Consider the following 20,517-nt stretch of genomic DNA (forward strand, 5'->3'; position numbering starts at 1 on the left):
CTCATCTCGATCGCGATCGCAAAACGTATCCGATAGATTCCGCTGTTCCCATCAAGCCTGTAACCAACGCACATCCATCTTCGAAGAGGTGCAAAACAGAAGGTAGCTCCTGAAGAAAAGGATCGTCAATGAATTCGCCAGACGATGACGAAGATTCATTTACACCCCGTCGCCATAACGGAAGCGACCACTTTGCGGTATGGACATCATCATCATCATCATCATCATCGTCTTCGCGATTCGCCTCCAACCTCTTGCGCCTTCCTCGGGCCACCTCGGGCTTGTGGTTTGCCTTAACGGTTTGCGGTGGGAAAGGTACGCCTATAATGTCTATGTGTGTGTGTTGAAGTAGCGTGTGTTTCCCTTTCCAACCAGCCGACCGCGCAAAACAATTGGCCACCAATCGAAATGAGGTGATAATGCGATGGCGATGGCGAGAAGAAATGCGCAATATCGCGACTCCTTTGTCTTGGCATTGGTTGGTTTTGTGTCGGTTTTGCAAAAAAAAACCTTTGATTACGGTTTTGGAGCAGAACCAGAGAACAATAATAATAATAATAAATCAGCGTCACACTATTTCGCGAGCCAGGGGCAGGCAACCCTCGGAAAGAACAAATTCTATTCTTTAAAAATCTAAAGACAACCCGTTACTTGGAGTTCTTCGGGTAAACACATATTAAATCAGTGTTTTCAATGCTCGATCGTGTTTTCCATGCCTGATCAAAGATCGACAAGCCCAGCAACGTCTTAATATCTCCAGCTTGGAACGATTTTATTACAGCAAAAACTCAAATGAAAAAGAGACTGTAAAGAGGACTGGTTAGATACGAAAGAGATCCACCACTCATCACATCTTTGACAAAAAAGGAGTAACCGTGGTCTCTACCCCCGCCACCTTCCGGTGGCTGAGGTCGAGAGACCGTGTCGAACGGGTCCTCACGACTAAGCCGTATAATTGATGTTCAAACATAACTCATGCATGAATGATTTATGCCGGCAGGCGATTGTACCGGCTGGCTTTGATTCGGGAAGAAAGTGCAACACACACGCGTCCGGGCTCGGCCTCGGAAGGGAAGCGGTCGAAATTGAGAAACCCTCTGAAGGTACTGGACCTCGCTCCCGCATGTGCTACACATTAATCTAATTTCTTCACCCGGGTTTTGTCCGTCTTTTCGGACTACATAAGAAAGGGCACTTCGCGGCGAGGATGTTGAACTCGGTGGAAAAATGTTAATCATTAAGCCGATAATCCAGCATCACCTTGAAGTACAAAGGTAGAAGCCTTGGGACCTCCTCGACCGTTGCTTCGATGCAAACTATATGTGCAATCTTTAGGTTCTGGAGTCTTACTTCTGGCCATTGCTAGTAAAAGTTGTCTCACAACCAAGTGTTATCGTCTAATTTTTCATCAACTTTTGTATCCACGGCATCTCCTTTTGACAAAACGCATCTATTTTTGTCTTTTACAAATCATTGTTTGTCTCGTTTCACATTCGCCGAAAACAACAAAATTAATTGATTGCAGTTATTCTAGTTATTCCTAACATCTAACAATAATAAACATTAAGAAATTTATGCTTTTAAACTTAATTGTGTCTATTACTACGTACGATTTTCTGAGTAATTTTCAGAGTTGTAGTAACATTGTTGATACTTCGATCGTTTATTTTTCAATGTTCGATAAAAAAACACCCTACTGTTTTGGTAATAATTGGCACTGTTTTCTTTTTCTTAGTTTTTCCCTAATGTAGAAAATTAATATAAATCACCAATAGGTGCGTTAGCGACAATCATTGTTGGCTTAGGAACCAAAAATTATACATAAAATATAAAACCGAAGACTTAGAAAGGTGGGGTCGACCACTTTACGCCAACGACCAATTTTACGGTTAATCTCTCGGGCATAAATTCACGACACCTTCGAAGCGCTGCACGTAAGGTCGAAAGACCGATGTAAGTGAACCACGTGCGGGTCGATCGTAATCGAGCGCTCTTTACGATCATTCCCCCCCACACTCACTGTTTGCTCCTCCACCGAGAAAACACACACTTCTTGCGGTGCGTTGTTGTGATTGTCCGAGCGCACGGATAATTTATCTCGTCCTTCCACCGTCCGAAAGGATGGGTCCGAAGCGTTTCTCCGCTACCCATCTGGAAGTCATGGCTACCGGGCTGAGGAGGATTCTAAAAAAAAATATACTTCACGCCATCGTTTATTTATTACCGTTTGTGATACGCTTTTCGGTTCGCGGCGAGCCGCCCAGCTCCGAAGGCAAAGATCGAGAAAACCGAGAAGACGTCGACGATTGGAACAAAGACCGCGGGAAGGGTCCTCGGGAATGCTTGGCCCGATGACAGCTCCGATGACTTTTTTCCTATTCATCCGTGGCGATCTTAATGGAAGCAACAACCCGGGGGCTTCTTGGGAAAGGAGTCCCCGGAGTCTGTTTGTTTGTTGTGCCCTCTTCATTTTCCCCCGGGGCGGGTGTCGGGTGTGATTTGTTCGCCGCTCCCGGATTGATCCCTCCGTCACTAAGGAGGGAAGGAAGGGTAGAGCGAGGGGCAGCTTCGATCGAACGTCGAAAGGGACGAGTTGTTTTGATTGTTGCCCACGACCGCCTGCTGCTCGCTGAAGAGGATCACGGCCGAGAACAACCGAAAGAGGGGGAATTTTCCCGTGCGGGACAGAGCCGGCGGGGTAGCCGTGGAAAGTGTGTAACGGTCCTCGTGAATCAAGCCCTCCGGAGGCAGCAGCAGGGGCTAGAGCATCGCCTACAGCAAAACCCGGAAAAAAGGGACCCTTCGGTTACGTCAGCGCGAGGAAGCGACGAAGAATGCCGGGAAGTAAGAGGAATAATAATAAATAAATCTAAATATCTATATTCCTCACTCGGTGTGTTGATCGTATTATATTCCATTAGCCCGCGAGGCTCATGGTTTTCCCACTCGAGCCGCATTCCGCCGGGCCACACGCTCCCTCGATCGATTATGTTGCCACTGACAGGCCCGTGAAAAATGGCGTGCTCAGCGCGCGCTGCCAGGATCCAATTGACACATTTGTGAACAAAAGCGGGCGCAGCGAATGGGAATGTTGCAGTGTATTCGTGTTCCCCGAGTGAGCTGATCGTACGCTTCCTTTGCTCACCCCGAGCGAGTTTCGATAATGGCCGCTCAAGTCATGGCTTTTTATCAATATAAACTAACAAAGTTTAATATATTTCATACAAATCAACTCGTCTAATAATTACATAACCATTTCACGCTATCAGATTCCACCTACATGTTGATGTTTCTCCTCTTGAGTATTAAATTGTAACCTTATTTAGTTGTCAAATAGAGCTGTCATTTTGATTAGAAATAATAATTTCAGGTTTAGCTGATTTGAATAATACAGCTGTTTGTTTAAAATAGCGTCTTTGGTTTGTATTATTTTTATACATAGATAGGTTCCAAGTATATTTGTTATATGTTATATTTGTTATATTGTTGATGGATTGTCAATGTTACTCATGAATTCCAGGCTATTTCCGGCGAATTTTTGTTTATGGATGGTGATTTTATTTTAAACCATAGGTCCAAAAGATTGAGGTCTCCCATTGAGCATGGCTAGTTGGTTAATTAAGACTGTTTTGACCGAGTTTCAATCAGTTTTCTTATCATGTTTACTATTCTAACCCATAGTTTGCTCTCTATAGTTTATCTCCTGTTGAAACAACTTATCATATAATCCACAATTTCAAATTAATTTACTACTTTGTACTCTTAAAGGAGATGTGTTTTGCTTCTACTTTCTTATTGTTTACATTTTAAATTTTGTCGTTTATAAATTATAGCGCCCAAAATATGTGTTTCCAATGGTAAAGATTCTCTACAATAATGATCGCTTCATAGTTTCGATTCGGATTGATCCGAATGTACTCCAAACCGCACGTCCTTAGTTCCCCATTTACTCTCTCCCCCTTCTCCTCCTCCAGCTTTCCTCTCAACTCCCTCATTGCAGGTTTGAGGACTTTTTAATATTAATTTCACACTCTTGTTTCCTACGAAAAGCAGAGGTTTGCCTAAAATGGCAGGTTGCTTGAGTAACTTTTCAATTATATTTAAAAAGGAAAGCCCTTACGCTAAATGGTTCGTCGTGCTAGCAAAGATGACGGTCGGCGCCATAATAATACCCCGATATCGTAAATAATCACCTTCGCACCGGTTAGTGGAAAACCCACCCATCCTTCTTCATCCCTTTCGGGCGGCAGCACAAGCGATACAAACATTTCCCTCTCCACTCTTCCAAGTTCTTCGCAATTTGGGCAAAAGGGCTACCGAAAAACGGTTGCTATAATTATAAACACCATTGCTGAAATAAGGAGGAGGGCTCGGCATAAAACTCGCCGACGACCGTGGAATGTTGGTGAAGGGTTTCGAAATTAAAATTCCACCCCCTCGACAAGATTTATTAGCACCGGTGGCGGGGTGCCGTTCTGTTGCTTCCGAGCCCGAACAGCGAGCGGGTTCATCTCCTCCGGTCGGAGGGATAGGGTTGGACCATCCCCCGCAAAAAGGGATGCTGCTCTTAACTCTCGCTCCGAGGAGCTTCCTCACGAGAAAGGCCCCAATCTTTAGGAAAGGCGCAAGGCTCCGATATTGACATTGTCGAGGTTCGTTGGAAGTTCTCCCGAGCCGAGCTTGTGTTGATTTTCACAATAAGTAGGTTAAACAACCCACCTTTGCAAGGAGTGAGGCTTCGTTGCCGAAAACCCTCTTGCGAGGCGCTGACGGCGGGATTTATTACTACGTAGGATTAATTATTTCAGAATTATTATTTGAATTGTCGCCATCCCAAATAACACTTTTCGGAGAAATGATGCAAAGCGCTAAGGGAAACGCCATATTTCTTCCTTGTCAGCCTTGTTAGCCAAATAAATACAGGTCCTGTCGTCGCGGACGAGGCTCGGGTTGGCTCGTTAGAATGGTAGAAGTTTTCCGGGAAAAACGAAACGAGATCCTTTGAAAACCGCAGTTGGGGGGTGGGAGAAAGAAGGCAGCCAAAGAATCCTACCACCTTAAAAGAGTAGAAACAGCAGAAACACTGTTGAACGGGTCACAAACGGGCTTTTTGATAAGTCAGATAAATTGGCTTTGAAATCAACATTTGTTCATCTACTATAAAAAGTAAAATTCTAATCATATTTTCTAATCCCTTTTGAAACAACTAGAGCAAAAGAGTAAAGAAAACAAATTCTTCTAAATTTTGCAGTTTGATTCAAATTTCAAACCATTTTGTCTTATCTTTGAAGAGACAAGGGCTGAGAAAAATGGAAACAATTAGGATAACATATAAGAAACGATCGCAATCTTATGTTTGAAATACGTGACATAAAAAACTCTTTGCCGGAGAAAGTCTTTCATTTCTTTTACAAGTTAATTTGACATTTCACAACGTTACACAAACCTCAACAACCAGGAAACAATCCTATACAAGGTGTTCGGCTAAAAGATATATAAATGTTAAAATAAAATAGCTCGAAGAATTTGTAGAGATTTAACCTTTTGCATCAAGCGTAACGCAGCTAAAGAAACTGGAAACTGCACTGATAAGTGTTATATGGAGTACGATACAACAAAAGATGAATTTCAAAAGATTATAAACAATCAGTCAAAAGTGATATTATACTATTTTCAATAACTTATCTATTTTGACCGGTAACAAACTGGTTGGATTTCACAAAGACATTATAATCACACAACTATTTTCCGCAACCGTTGAATGTGACGCTACCGTTTAAAAACACATAACGAATTGTTAAGCTCCTGAAATTTATTCCTTCGTTTATTAGAGTACGCTATAATAGCAGTGAACATAAATAGGACAAGTCGTGAAGCGAAGTTTAATTGGAAAACACGTTATCCTAGCTATCCGGCGCTACGCCACAAATCGGGAGATTAGTTGCAAAAGTTAGAGAAAGAAAAAACACCGTCCACGTTCGTTCCGGGTACGGTTTACAAGAAAAACTTTGCAAAAAAAAAAAAGAAAAAGGTTGTACTAAAACTCGATTGGTCGAACAGCACAAAAACAACCGCCGACCGATGTTTGAAGTAATGAACGATTCGTTGATGGGCTTTCCCCTCCCCCGCCACCCCGAGAAGAAGGTCGTACGTAACTTTGTTTCCGAATGCTACGAAAAAAAACAAAACGGAGCCAAGTAAGAACGTAAGAAGAAAGGAGAGCAGAATTACACAGACCATTGCCCGGCATTAACAAATCGGATGCGTGAAGAAGCTGCAACGTAAGCCGATTAACGACGATGTTTTTCGGCGTTTAAAACTTGCCCGGGCGAGTCTCTTTTTTATGTCACGAAGTTCTTCAAGAAAGTGCACGGACGCGCGATGCTGGACAAGGGGATTTGCTGAATTTTTCACGGACAGATTAGCGTCTCTTCCGCTTACGGGCCTTTGGCCGGTCCTTCCGGGCCTGGAAAAACAATAAGACTTTGCGAGCAGCTTGACCCAAACCTTGATGGCCTACGCAGCCATCTGGGAAGCATAAACACGACATAAAATCCTGAAACCCGCTGCTTAACGAAAAGACATCGCAACCATTGACTATCGCATTACTAACTGTCTACGGGTTTAGCTTGTTATCGAGGAGGGAAACATAGGGAGGCGGGTAGGGAAAAAAAACACACATAAACTTCAGTAACTTGCCGTTGGATACAATGTTACAGTTTATTCCGAATTGTTATATTATTACAAAATTTCATTATCAATCATACCTCGAAGCAGCAATCGTCAAATTGGAGGAGCGGAAGGTTGAAACCTTCATCGAATCCGACCGTCACAATCGAACGCTAACAGCTTATTTGTGGCTCACGACCTCTCACTTGGTGTATCACGGTTTCCCAGGGTGCGCTAGGGCGCCCTTGTTCGACATTCATCAACGCCTTGGACGCACTTCCTTGACTTGTGTCCCTCGTTGCCGATACCGCTGTTCGGTTCAACCAGGTTTATTTTAAGTAATCGTAATAATTATGATTAAAAGGCCTTCTCTGTTTACCGCTCCTGCATATATCTGCCTATCCGGTCGAATGTCCCACTTGGTCGCAGTTGAAAACTGATTGCTTCTCGAAACATTATCATCGCATCGCTGTCGGGTTTGTACAGTGTCTTCATGGCAATGGCGAAGGTTAGTAGTGGATGAGAATCATTACAGGCGATCGAAGTAGATAAGTACCGAGGAGGGGTTAGTAGTATGGGCAAGCTTAACCACGCGAAAACATTCCGGGCTTTTTTTCCGAGCTACAAACAATCCCTAAGTGGACGCCAGGCGTGTGCCTGCATGCACTGAAGATGCCAAATAAATGCTTAAGTTCACGGCCGAAGTAGGTTTTAAACCGATAAGGCAGACGTGGTAGAATTGAGTCAAGCACACCTTTTGCCGTCTCCATTTTCCTAACTAAACCAATACAGCCAGTTTTTTGCAAAACGATTGTTCTTTCGGTGATATGCAACATACAACCGGCATCGCCACATCCGCAAGTCAACGCGTTACGTGTGCACTTGTGTGCGCCCTCCTGACGGGCGCCGATTTTATTACTTTTTCCATATTATTAAAAATGATTATCCTCAGTTGCCATCCCGGCTGGGATTCCATCCCCGCCGGATGTTAGTTTGTGGTTAAAAAAAAACGAAAAACAAAACAAAAAACCTCCCCTGCATCTACATTTCATCAGGTGATCATCATCGTCTCGGTCCAACGTCTTGTCTATCTGTTTTTGTGTGTCTGTGTGTAAAACTATATCGTGACGTCCTTTCCCTAACCACGTTTTTTATTGTCTAGTGCTCTAGTTTTCATGTTCATATGCCAGCTCCTTCAACGCTAATCGTATTGCTCCATGTTTTTAGGCATGCAGCTTTTAATTGTAAAAACTAGTACTTTTTGGTTAGTGTCGATCACTATGCTCCACGTTTTGTTTTTGATGATTTTTTTTTTGTTGTTGTTGTTGCGAAAGTTTCCATTCCTCTTTTCATACCGTTCATTTTTACTTCGTTTGCTCCTCTACAACTCGTCCTACCTACACGCTAACTTCGCTCAAAATAACACTCTTTATGGCCGCTAGCCGGCGTCGAGTGTTTATTTGTTTATCTCCTACACTCAGTTAACCTACGCGGGTTGGTATTAGTCGTTAGGCGCGTGCCACTTATCACTAGAATGTTTGCTGCAGTTATAATTATAATGTATTAAACGTTTAATCCAGGCCGGCTCACCGTTCACATTAAAATAAAAAACGAAAGAAACGATCAGTCTTATTAGATATTATAGAAGAATAAGAAGAAGAAGAAGAAGATATTACTATAGAAATATTACTATTTTGTTTCTGTTTCAACTTAAATTAAAATCCACACTAGGGAGCGCATTAACACGAGGGCCGGGTTGGAAGATTAAAAAAAAAGTTAACACAAAGCATTCGCAAAGGGTATGAGTCAAACAGTTCTGGAGTTAATCGTTGGTGATGCAAATTAAAACCAGCAGAAGTGTGAGAAGATTAACCAAACACTCCGCATTGTAAGTAACAGAACGATGGATGAGAAAACTCCTAAATGCAACGGAAAGACAAACCTTATTCGACCTACCCCACATGGCAACGCAAAACGATGGGGGAACATGGGGGGATATTGGAGGGAGAGTGGGAGGGGGGGGGGGGGGAGCCAATGCCTAGCCGGCAGCAAGCCGCAAAGGGATATGCAGTCGGTTGCATTCGGGTGTCGAGTGCAAACACGACATTTGTAAGGCTGATGCAGCTGCTGCGGGTATGAATCCTGGGTGTGTGTGTGTGTCTTTTTGTTGTGCAACTGTGCAGTCTACTCTCAGAGAGGTGAAAAGGTGGATCCTCCATTCCGGCTGGTTCGCTTAGCGCCTGCGCCGCACAGCAGCAGCAGCAGCAGCGATCACTTCGTAAAAGTTAAGCTCTTCTGTCTTTCTTATCACTAGGACGAGGCAAATGGACACTGAACCCCGCCGCACGCCTGGTGGTTGCTGGTGAGTGTGTGAGAATACCTCCAGTGTACGCGGGTGGGGACAACGTCCACGAACAAGAAGATGGTGTTGCTGCCATCATCATCATCATCATCCGCCGGCAACACGTTCTTGCGCCCACGGGTTCCTATCATATGTCCACGATCATGTTCTGCAGCTGCTGCAGGTTGGTGCCCATCTTCGGGTTCTCCGGCAGGCATCGTATCCGCAGCAGCCAGTTCTTGCACTCCAGGCACTTGCTCTGGCGCTCCTCGCGGCTCACGTCCACGCCGATCGTACAAGCGCCCCACGGGTCGGTATTTTCGCGGATCACCGGCAGAAAGGTGGACAGGATGACGCGCAGCGTATCGCACGCCCGGGTGCAGTGGCTGGAAGGAGAAGCGGAGAGTGGAATGTTGTTGAAAATTGTTATCTGCACTACTACGTTACCACTAATTGAACCTACCATGTCGATGAGGAAAACAGAGTGTTTCATGATACAAAAAGAATACGCGAAAACAATTTCTCCACCATAACAAACACTAGGATACTTCAACTATACTCGCTCATTACAATTCAAAATTATCTTATTACCACCAAACTGTTGCCTTTTAAACGCTCGTTGAACAATTTACTCATTTTCAATTGCAAAACCTAAACATGTACTATTGATTATTTCAATAAAAGCAGTTTTTTCACTTAACAACAACTGTCAAACACTCATTTTACTCATGTGATACCCAACTTAACTAATCAAAACGCGAAATGAACAAGCAATTTGAGTTGCGCAACTAAAAGTTCACTTCACGTAGCGAAATGAAATTCGTTTGACGACTTTCTCAACAGAACGCTTTGAAAGGAGTCAACAGTATAAAACCTTTTTTTTTTTGTACCATCGTTTTTGTACGATTTAAGTTCACTCGCATGATTTACAACGCTAAATGAGTATTATTATTCATTTTAGAGATGAAATAATACAGCTCATTTACAATTCTATATAGTTTGTTTACCGGCTCATCATTGTCGGTGTATAGTTAGTGTTAATTTGTTTTGAGTCGTGTATACGTGTGATGAGTTCGGAAACTTTCAGTCAACTGAAATGAAGACGATTTCCGATGAATTAATGTTGCTGTCATCTATCTGAACTTTTACACCTTTGGAGCAAATTGAATGATGTCTACATGTTTGTTATACGAAAATGTTAGTTAAACTAACACGACAGTTATTTGATTTCGGGCTCTTTGGTGCATGTGCATGTGTGTTTCGAAAAAGTATTCTTATTTCCGATTGAACGTTGAATGAAATGGGAATTGTTAACAATACACTAACGCTAGATGCACCGTACCTGGTATAATATATTTCATAAATCACATAAGAAATAGCTTCCGTAATCATATTATTTAGTAATTTTTGTAAAAGGATAATCCACTCTACCCTACGATCGGCCATTTTGACTGCTCGATAAAAGCGGTTTCATTCAAAAAAAAAGCGTAGTTTTGCTGTTTGGATTATGACATTCATATAACAACTGCAACCAAATCCATGTAGAAATCTGAAATAATCGCGCAGTTACACCAACAAGCCCGTCGCCACTAATCGCCGCCATAGATTTGACGCCGCCTGAAGCAACACCCGGTCCCTCGTCGAAAACGTCCGAAGGAAAACCCCTCCCCTTCGGGCTGCGTGGCGACGGCCTTTGCATCCGCCCAGGACTGTCCGGGTCGGCTTGGAACAAAATGCAGAAGCACAACAACAACACGTACACGCAGGGAAAAAGGCGCTGCAACGGCGTGTCCCCTCCTGTGCGCCCTCCCATGTACCAGCGACATTTATTAACCCCTCCCATTCGGAAGATTCGCAATCTGTAGCGAGTAGAGGGCAAAGGAAAACTAAAGGCTAGGGGGGGGGGGGGGGGGGGGGGGGGGAACGGCGGTGTAAGGAAGAGAGAGGGCACATAAATCTACAGGAATAATAATATATGCGCGCCCTCTTCCGAGTTGTCAACAGCACGAACACATGGAACCGGCGTTATGGCCCTACCGGAACTTGAGCCGGCATTGAAACAGAAAAAAACAACAAACAAACCACCGGGCGCTGGAAAAGCCCGATCGGGGAAAATGCACGTCGGACAAAGCACTTTATCAACGGTGGTTCATCACCGCTCGCAGCGAAAAAAATGCACACACAAATAGCAAAAATAAACGGGTCGAGCCGCGGGTGAAGAAAGAAGGAACGCAAAAGCGAATCGAAGCGTAGGGAAGAAAGGATGGCGGGCGAGGGGAGGAGAGTAAAGGTATCATTTCGAGTGGGATTGCTCTAAAAGGAAAAGGTCATGAGGATTGTGATCCTAATCGCATTGCGCGAGAGCGCTTCCACTTCCGCGAACGGCCTTTGGGTTGGATATTATATCCTCGCTTATTTATATATACATGTATATATACCCTCTTACAAACCAATATAGGCATATTTTCCTGTAAAATACCCTCCATTGGTGAGCTCCGCAGATCCCTTCATCCTATCGGTTCATCAAATTTTGATTTAAGGAAATAACATGACGGCTTGATTTAAAAAAAAAAACAAACTACAACTAAAGTTATTTACCAAAACTTCAATCGACTGAAACGGTTAGCGAAAGAGATTACAAGAACCTCATAAGGTTGATTTAAAATACCGAAAGGACGCTAATCTTGCTGATAAAAATTGTCTTGCCTTTGAGCATACTAAACCTAACCTCTGCATTGTAAAGTTTAATAGCGACTTTTTAGGCGCAAAAACTGTTCCTATTTACATACATATGGATATAAATCCGGCACAGTTGCGAATAACAAACCTACGTGGGGTTCTTTTTAATAATATGTTACAATACAATATGACACACATTATGAGACATACAAGAATTAAACAAACACATGATGCCAAAAGAAACTTCAATATTTGTTTAAAGTTACGCTATGCGTCCCAAAACGAGACCAACGTAAGCGACCAAAACTAAAGTAAAAGTTCCCTCCAAGATAAGAAAATCCGTCATTCATTTCAATTCATTTCTTTACGAATGTATTGGCTCTCCAAATAGTTTCGTCTAGCGATTTCCGTTTAAATTAAGAATAAAATTGTGACAAATATAAGAAGAAGTACTTTCTTCACACCCTATAATGGGAGGTTTCGTCTTCATCAACATTCAATTTTGGTTGTGATCCGAAACGATATAAAAGTAAAAAATTTTAAAAAATCATACCTACTATATATATGCACACTTTTAAATAAATAAATAGATACACATGTTTCGTAACTTCTCCTTAAGGCGTAATGAACTGATATATCTATCGCAGAATGCGTGTTGTCCATTAGACAATGCATTGGAACGTCTCAAAATAAAAGAAATAATAACACCAGCGTTCAACTAATGAAAGCATCCAGCCTTACATTTAAAAAGGTAATCTAAATCAATTATTTTCCATACACATACCCAACTCGAAGGGGTTTCCACCAGGCATTGAGATAATAAAATGTTAAATTGCAACTAAACTAAACACGATTACAGTTTTAAACTTGCGAATACCGAAAAAGTAGGCTTTGAAAAGTAAACCTTCCCGGAACATTGCACACAAAACGAACACGATGGTGTGGCGTAGAGTAAGGTTCTTCAATGCCTCCCCCTGAATTCAATGTAAGGTGTTTGAAAATACTTACAACTTGTACTCGCTCTGCAGCAGATCGTACACCTTTGGCAGCAGCAACACACACATGTCCAGCGTCCATTGGGAGCTAAAACGAGACAACCACGTAGGTAAGAAGAGAGTTTGGTTGAAAATGCAACTGCACTCTGGGTGCCACGGGAATACGTACGTCTTTTCCAGTATTGCACCGAGCACGTCCACCAGGATGTGCTGGTCGTTCATGCGCACGGCGACCTTGAGCGCCCCGGTGACGTCACCCGTCTTCGTGTAGTTTCGGATGGCCGACAGAAGCACGGTGCGGTTGCAGAGGGCTTGCAGGGTCGCGTCGTGCTCGTTGTGCAGCACCTGTATCTCGTACTCGAGGCTCGAGCTCTCGTGCATGCCGTAGCGAATGATGGTGGAACTGGAACGATCGACGATGAACGCACTAGACGCGTCCCGCAGCTGATCTAGCCCGACCATCTCGGTCCCGCTCGCGGCAAGGCTGACGCTCGACGTGCGCTGACCGTAGATCGACGCTGTCGAGGCCATGGCGGCCGCCGAGCGGCGCATGTCGAGTGACGTCTTCGATCGGACCGGCTTCGTGACGATCTCGACCTTCACATTGGCGTTGTGCTGGCGCGTCCGTTCGCCACCGTTGCGCAGATTGTTGATCTGGGCGCTGCTCTCGCTCCGCTGCATCTTGCTCGAGCTCGAGCCGCTCGAGTTGAAGGGCGGATGGTGGTGGTGTTGGTGCTGCGAATGTTGGTGCCGGATCGGTGAGCTTCCGCGGCTGATCGGCTTCTTGAACGTGACCGCCTCCTCGGCGGACAGCTTGTTCAGCTCGAGCGTGCTCTTGGATGTGGCCAGCCGGCGCACCAGATTCCCGGCCGATCGACTGTGGCCAACGCCGCCATGGATGCTGCCGGGCCGAGTGCGCTGGGTGGTGTCGTGCTTCGATGATCCTCCTCGCACACCGGAACCTCCACTCGCTCCCTTCCCACCCACACCAGAGGACGCTCCGTTGGCGAAAGCGGACGTGGAAGACGCTCCTGGCAGTGAGGAGGCGACGATACCCTTCGGTGCGTAGTCCGGCGGTTGCGCACTGTTGACGGGGAAATCTTCCTTACCGGCGTCCGGCAGGTGGCCCTTCGGGAGCGGAAAGTAGTCGAGATTGTTGCCCAGGTTGTACATCTGCATCTCTTCCTGCACGAGATAGTGACTGTTGACGAGCGGGGTTGGCGATGGCGACAGCGGTGGTGACGATGTCCCCGGTATCATCGGCTCTCCCGGACCGCCCAAGAATGGACTCCCACTCCCATTTACATCCATCCGTTCCACGGATGAGGCTGCCATCGTAGAAACCGTGGACTGCTGGTTGACGCTGCCGGCAGGTGGCACCTCTAAGTCGAACGTTTTCTCACTGAACGCGACGTCCTCCTCGTCGATCATTTCGATGTTCAGATTAGGGGACATATCGCCCCCGTTGCTACCGTTGCCGGTGCTGCTCTCTGGCGCAAAGTCAAAGCTACCACCTGCGGCCGAGGCCAGGTTTGGCGAATGTATGACGACACCACCCCCGGCGCCACCTATCGATAGGCGCACCTTGCCACTGCCCCGGCTGAAGCTTTTGCGGGACGTCTGGTGGTGGTTGAACGAGGCCGGTTGACTTTGGGGGTTGTAGAATGCGCGCAGATTCCCGAGCGGCATGGCATGGATCGACACCGAGCCCTCCTCGAACGTGCCGAACAGCAGCTTCGAGCCGGCAACCTTCATATCTCCCAGCTGGCTCCAATTCGACTCGAGCCGATCGAACTCGCAGTCCGGCTCCCAGCCGATGACGGTAATGCCGGCCGCCGTGCCGACGAACAAACACTTGCCACTCTCGTCGAACGTGACGCACCGGACGGGTTGACCGGTGCTAGATGCCGCTGGCGTCGGGGTGCCCTTCGAAGCGGGTGGCCCACTGCGCGACAGCAGCTGCTTCTTCTCGAGGTCGTACAGGTCGACGGTGCCGTCACTTCGCCCGGCAGCCATCAGCAAATCGGACGGATGGTACTGGACGCATGTCGCCGGCGTCTGCCGCTCGGTAAACTCCATGAACAGCTTGCTCATGCGTATGTCCCATATAATTACGCTCCCTGTAATATTTTAAGACCGTTAACCTTGCGACCGTGTAATCGTTCACCACTTACCATCCTTCCTCACGTACCTTCATTACCCGCCGATGCGATCCATAGGCCGTCGGGGGAAAACTTTACCGAGTTGACGTGCGACATGTGGCCCCGGTAGCGCTTGATGCATACCTTCTGCCGGACGTCCCACAGCCGGATCGAGGTATCGTTGCTGCCGGACACAACGTACTCGCTGTACGGGTAGAAGTCGAGCGTCCGGACGCTTTTCATGTGCCCGAAGAGGGACGTCGACTCGGTGACGTTTAGGTCCCAGCGCTTTATCACGCCCGTGTCATCCGCCGAGTAGACAAAGTCGTCCGAGTACGCAAACTTTACACAGTCGATGGAGGAGTTGTGACCGGGCAGTGTCTACACGGTGTGTCGGGGTGGAAGATATCAAATTTAAAACATACATTAGCTAACAGAGCAGTTGCTTAAGCAAGCTGGAAAAATGTAATAATACTCACCATAAAACATTTGTCGTTACCGAATGCCCATAGCTTCACGTTTCGATCGTGGCCACCAGTAACCAACACGCGTCCAGTTTCTCCAATATCCAGGCATGACACTTTGCTACTGTGGGCTTGTATATCATCTAGCAGGAATTATGAAAAACGAATGTTAGTTTCAGATGTGCAGCATGACAAATCAAAGCTCCTTCCAGCTGAACGATCATGAAATGGAAAGATGCAACTCAAACAACCGGTGTCTATACACTTGAAACTATAGGCCAAATTGAATAATCCCTCCAAAATGTGTATGATACTCATCGAGCAATGGTTTGCTTTCTTTGTTTTGTTTGCTGACGAATCTTTCAGCATATATTCTCATCTCTTTGCTTGCATATGAAATCATTCAGACGAATACCTAATTTGGTACCAACAGCATCGTTAGCCTTGTGCGGTAGAGAGAGAGGCCACTTCCATCAGGCGAAATGTCAGTGACGTCCTCTCATGCACGTATGGCGATACATTCTTCAACATGGATTTATTTTGCATTTTACACTTGGATTAATCTACTCTGGAATGAACGAATGTTTCAAGCAAGACAGCTTCGTCTGCTCCGGTTGATGTTTAGACTTTGGGTTCGAAATTGATTGGTTGGTTTGGTTGATCACGACGAAATATGTATCTTGTTTTTTCTCGTTTTTTCTTTATGCGCAGCTTAAGCCTCGGAGGGCCCTCTGCGGAGGAATACCGTTTTGTGCAGCAGCACACCCGAATTAGATCCGCCCGAGGTCAACCAACTGAAAATAAAACTCTTCCCGACCCGAGAACACACTCACAAATTTTCGACGGGTGCTTGCGGGCCACCGATGCCATATCCCAGCGCCTGCAGTCGTTCGCACTAAATATTACGGGCTGCACGTCCCTGTGTGGCCAGTCGATATCTTTTCGGTACGATCGTCCGCTCTCCGATCCTAGCTGTAATCATTCGTGTGTCTGACGAACGGCGGCAAATGCTCCCTTTAACCTCATTTACTCTTAGCTTATTGTTCTTTTTGCGTGCCGTTCGGCTGGCTCCGCACAAAATGTTGTCTTTATTTTCGGACTGTCGAGACGATTTACACTCCCGTTGGGTTTTTTTTCACGATTTTGTTCTTCCAATTCCACAAACAAGAGAAACTGTCAAGTAACCAGAAATGTACTCCGTGTTTACATCAGCGAGTTACAAACTTCCGCAATCGCGTGAAATAAATCACCGAGTAGATAGATTTTGTTATTTTCCCAAGCTCTGGGAGATCATATATTATTCCTAAATGGGTTTTGAATACCAAGGCCATGAGAATTAAGCAAAAATTTTATAAAGACGTCGGTTTACCACAGTTTTCACATTTTACCGAGCACACATCAGCTATCCGTTTACTGCTAGTGACCATGACCATTATTTGTTCATCAAAACTTAAACAAACATAAATCCGTCAAGGCACGCTGTTCCACTAATAAGTATTATAATAATGTATGGGAAACTCAATTGCAAACATATTTTTCTTACATTGTATTAAATTTCAAACAGCTGTTTTGCCGTGTCAGTTGGCCTTGACGACGGGATGATGAAAAACATTGAAATATTTCAAACTAACGGCAGGGCTGCATACGAAGAGCTCGATTCATTCGAACAGTATATAATGGCCTTTGACGACAAAATAAAATGATTGGATTTCGGATTCTTTCTAATGGTTTTAACTTGTTTCAATCGAAACATGATAATAAAGCAAGCTAGAAATAGCAGATTACGATGAATGTTTTAAACGAGCTTTCATGCGCAAGGTATTGTATCGGATCGCAGACGCTATGTATCTTGTAAGTACTGTCATCTAAACTGTCAGAAAGATAATCAAAACAGAAACAAAACGAGCTGGTATCTTCAAAGTACGATATTCTTCAACAGCAATCTAGGGAAATTACAACGTGAAACATCTTTAACCGTATCTCTATATTTGAAGGTGCTGCAGAATACGAAGCATATAAATTGTAAACAAAATACCGGTGTTCTGATGAAATCACGAGTGTACTGGGCGGATTAGCGATGTCTTGCGTAATGCAAATCCTTAACTAAGTCAGCTGTTAGTAATCGCCGGACACATAGCGCGGATAAAACTCCACAGAATGATTTCGCCGATGCTTGTTACATCAGGCAGAGCAAATGTTCCACTATGGGGGCGTATTCTACGGCGAATGACGCACAATTTCTTTAGCGTAACACCCTCTTTCGATACCAACTATCTGCTTGATCCGAACAACGCAACGGACATCGAAGCAAACATAAATCATCGGAAGGGCATCGGTGATATACGACGCGTACAGAGCATTAATGAACAACTTACGAAGAACACCGATTTATCTGAAGATGAGCGCATCGCACTCAATACTCAACTGCAGGAAGAATTGGGTAAAATTCCAAATCGCACCCATCCGGATGTAATAGACTACGGAATCGAACCACGGATCGTTCGGCGTTACAATGAACAGCACAATCAGACTGATCGAAAGTACTTCCAGTTCGGCGATATATGTAAGAAAATGAATCTTTATAGAATGGAAAATTTGGGCAACTTCACCGGGCACCGATCCTACTACCTGACACACGATTTGGCTGAACTCGAGCATGCACTTATCAACTACACTGTTCATGCTCTGCAAAGGCGCCAATTTCAGCTAATCACCGTACCGGACGTTCTACCAGGGCGCGTTATTGAAAGCTGCGGTATGAGTGTCCATGGCGTGCGGAATCAAGTATATAAGCTATCAGGTGATGAACATGATCCTCTGTGCCTCTCCGGTACCTCTGAGATGGCCCTGGCGGGTTACTTTGCTAATAGGGAGCTGCCAGCTGACCGATTACCACTCAAGCTGATGGCCGTTAGCCGCTGCTATCGGGCAGAAACGTCCGCATTGCAGGAGGAAAAGGGCATTTATCGGGTGCATCAGTTCACGAAGGTAGAGATGTTTGCCGTGTGCCGATCCGACCAGTCCAGTAAAGTACTAGAGGAGTTTCGGGACATCGAAGTAAGCCTGTTCAACGATCTCGGTTTGCACTTTCTGCTTCTTGATATGCCACCGTGTGAGTTGGGTGCACCGGCTTACAGGAAGTACGACATCGAGGCGTGGATGCCTGGACGAGCGATGTACGGTGAGCTGTCGAGCTGTAGTGACTGCACGGATTATCAATCACGCCGCCTCGGCATTCGCGTTAGCAGCGACAGTAATGCTGGGGAGCCTAAGTTTGCCCACACCGTAAATGGTACAGCTTGTGCGATTCCGAGAATGTTGATTGCACTGCTGGAAAACTTTCAGAACGAAGACTACACCGTATCAGTGCCATCGCCCCTGGTGCGGTATATGGGCGGAAAACAATTTATCCGAAGGCGGAAAGAACTGCCAGAGTTGAAGCTAACGAAACGTTTATTGCAAGAGGATATCCTATGAGATATAATAAAACCAACCACGTCTACGTTGCATTGCCATTGAATCAGTACTGTTTTGGTTTTATATTTTTCAATCTCAATCACGTCACTGCAAAAAAGATGAACGACTCGTCGAAAAAACGGAGTTGCGTTTGCGTGCACGCAAAGCAGTGGTAATAACGAATCGAACCATATGATTGAGCAGCAGCCTCACCCAACTTTAAGGTAAGAGAATCTACGCCAACTTGGTTCGATTGTAAGAGGACCAACCCTGTACCGCCAAGAAAACACCACACGCTGATCGAAATTAAATTCTATCCTCCGATTTATACGACTCAAATGGAACGATGAATAGGCAACCGAAACTCCGAGAGTCTCCGTGGCAAAACATTGCATGCTTCGGAAGTCCGAAACATAATTTTCCTGGTTGAAAAATGTCGCAAAGTGGCGGTGAAGGAGGCTAAACCAAGAAAAAAAAAAACATAATGCAGACAAACCTAAATAAGGCATGCTACACGGTGCTGCGTCCAACGATGCGTGAAAAATTATGCGGTATTGAAAACGAAAATTGTACAAATCGTATGTTCGCGCACAAGCTGGTTTTGGTTATCCCGCGCGTCACTTGGGCCGTTTGTGGAATGCAAAACTCTGCATCTATCGATAAAGAATATAAAAATTGTCTTTGAAATTCCAACTATGTTCGGCCGCAGAGTTAACATTAATCGGTAAAGAAAGTTTTTGAAAATTCAAGAAATTTTAAAATGATTCTAGAAGTTTTTAATCAACGCATATTCAACGCGCATCAAACGCAACGCATTTTCCAACCGATTAAATGGTTCATTACCTTAAATAGCATGAATATTTGATCTATGTTCCTTATCATGTTGAAATTTATCCCACAAAAAGGCTAGTACCTTGACGTAGTCTCAACTTTTGCACTCAAAATTGAAGTGTTAAAGACACCGGTTAGCACATTTCGGTTATAATCGGTTGGGAAGAGAAAGAAACCGCCAAAATATGCCGAAATTTATACTTTCCCATTTTTAATCTAAGCTACACATGTGTTTGTTCACGAGCATGATCTTTTCGCAACCTAATGTGCAATATAAAGATGATTTCTTATCATTTAAATACATCCCATCACATTGTTTAAGTACTCGAATTATTTTGGAATGATATGTAGTTGCTGCAATTGCGTTTTGGTGCTTGTTATTCTCTTGCTTATATTAACAATTATTGTATCACATGTTCTACTCAATAATTCGTACTGTTAGAACAACAACTACTACTACTATGACGGATGACCATTTGTTTCCACCCGGGAAACAGAGGAAAAAGTGTACCGACCACTGATGTTAAGTATCTGTTCCAGGCGTCTTGGGAGGAACTGCAAGACAATACCTGGATTTAGCTGCCCATCCGAACCGATGCGTTGGTGTATCACGTGGCAAATGAACCACGTCGGCAGGATGGAGCCTGAGGAGCAGCAATGGAGGGGGGGGAGATTTTGATCTTGGAAAGTGCGCACCCAGTCTTGAACCCGGCGAAGCACGGGAAGCTCAAATTGATTTAGAACAATTCAAATTGTCTTTCCGATTTCGACGCTTCCCTCACGAGAGACTCCAGGCCGGTGGCGTGCCTTCTGCCGAGTATGTCGCTATGCTCTTCGTGTTCTTCGACCGGCTCGTAAAATGTGATCCGTACCGAACCGGCGGAGTTTCCGGCGCCCATCCCAGTCTGCACAGTCCGCCGAATCCCGGGGCTGCTGGGGCC

General features: G+C 45.0%; 2 protein-coding genes across 2 annotated transcripts; one reads left to right on the plus strand and one right to left on the minus strand.

The window, feature by feature from the left end:
* Positions 1-7,546: 7,546 nt before the first annotated feature.
* Positions 7,547-16,417, minus strand: LOC131269794 (katanin p80 WD40 repeat-containing subunit B1). The gene is made up of 6 exons (XM_058272310.1): positions 16,123-16,417; positions 15,305-15,432; positions 14,876-15,206; positions 12,854-14,804; positions 12,698-12,772; positions 7,547-9,396 (listed from the first exon to the last, which is right to left on the minus strand). The coding sequence occupies exons 1-6, from the start codon at positions 16,157-16,159 to the stop codon at positions 9,159-9,161; spliced, it is 2,760 nt and encodes a 919-aa protein (XP_058128293.1). The 5' UTR covers positions 16,160-16,417; the 3' UTR covers positions 7,547-9,158.
* A 766-nt stretch (positions 16,418-17,183) lies between these two features.
* Positions 17,184-19,728, plus strand: LOC131268825 (serine--tRNA ligase, mitochondrial). Its single transcript, XM_058271104.1, has 2 exons — positions 17,184-17,209; positions 17,284-19,728. Exon 2 carries the CDS (start codon positions 17,447-17,449, stop codon positions 18,764-18,766), a length of 1,320 nt encoding a protein of 439 aa, XP_058127087.1. The 5' UTR covers positions 17,184-17,209; positions 17,284-17,446; the 3' UTR covers positions 18,767-19,728.
* Positions 19,729-20,517: the final 789 nt, after the last annotated feature.

This window comes from Anopheles coustani, chromosome X (genome assembly GCF_943734705.1).
Source record: "Anopheles coustani chromosome X, idAnoCousDA_361_x.2, whole genome shotgun sequence".
Classification (NCBI taxonomy): Eukaryota; Metazoa; Arthropoda; class Insecta; order Diptera; family Culicidae; genus Anopheles; species Anopheles coustani.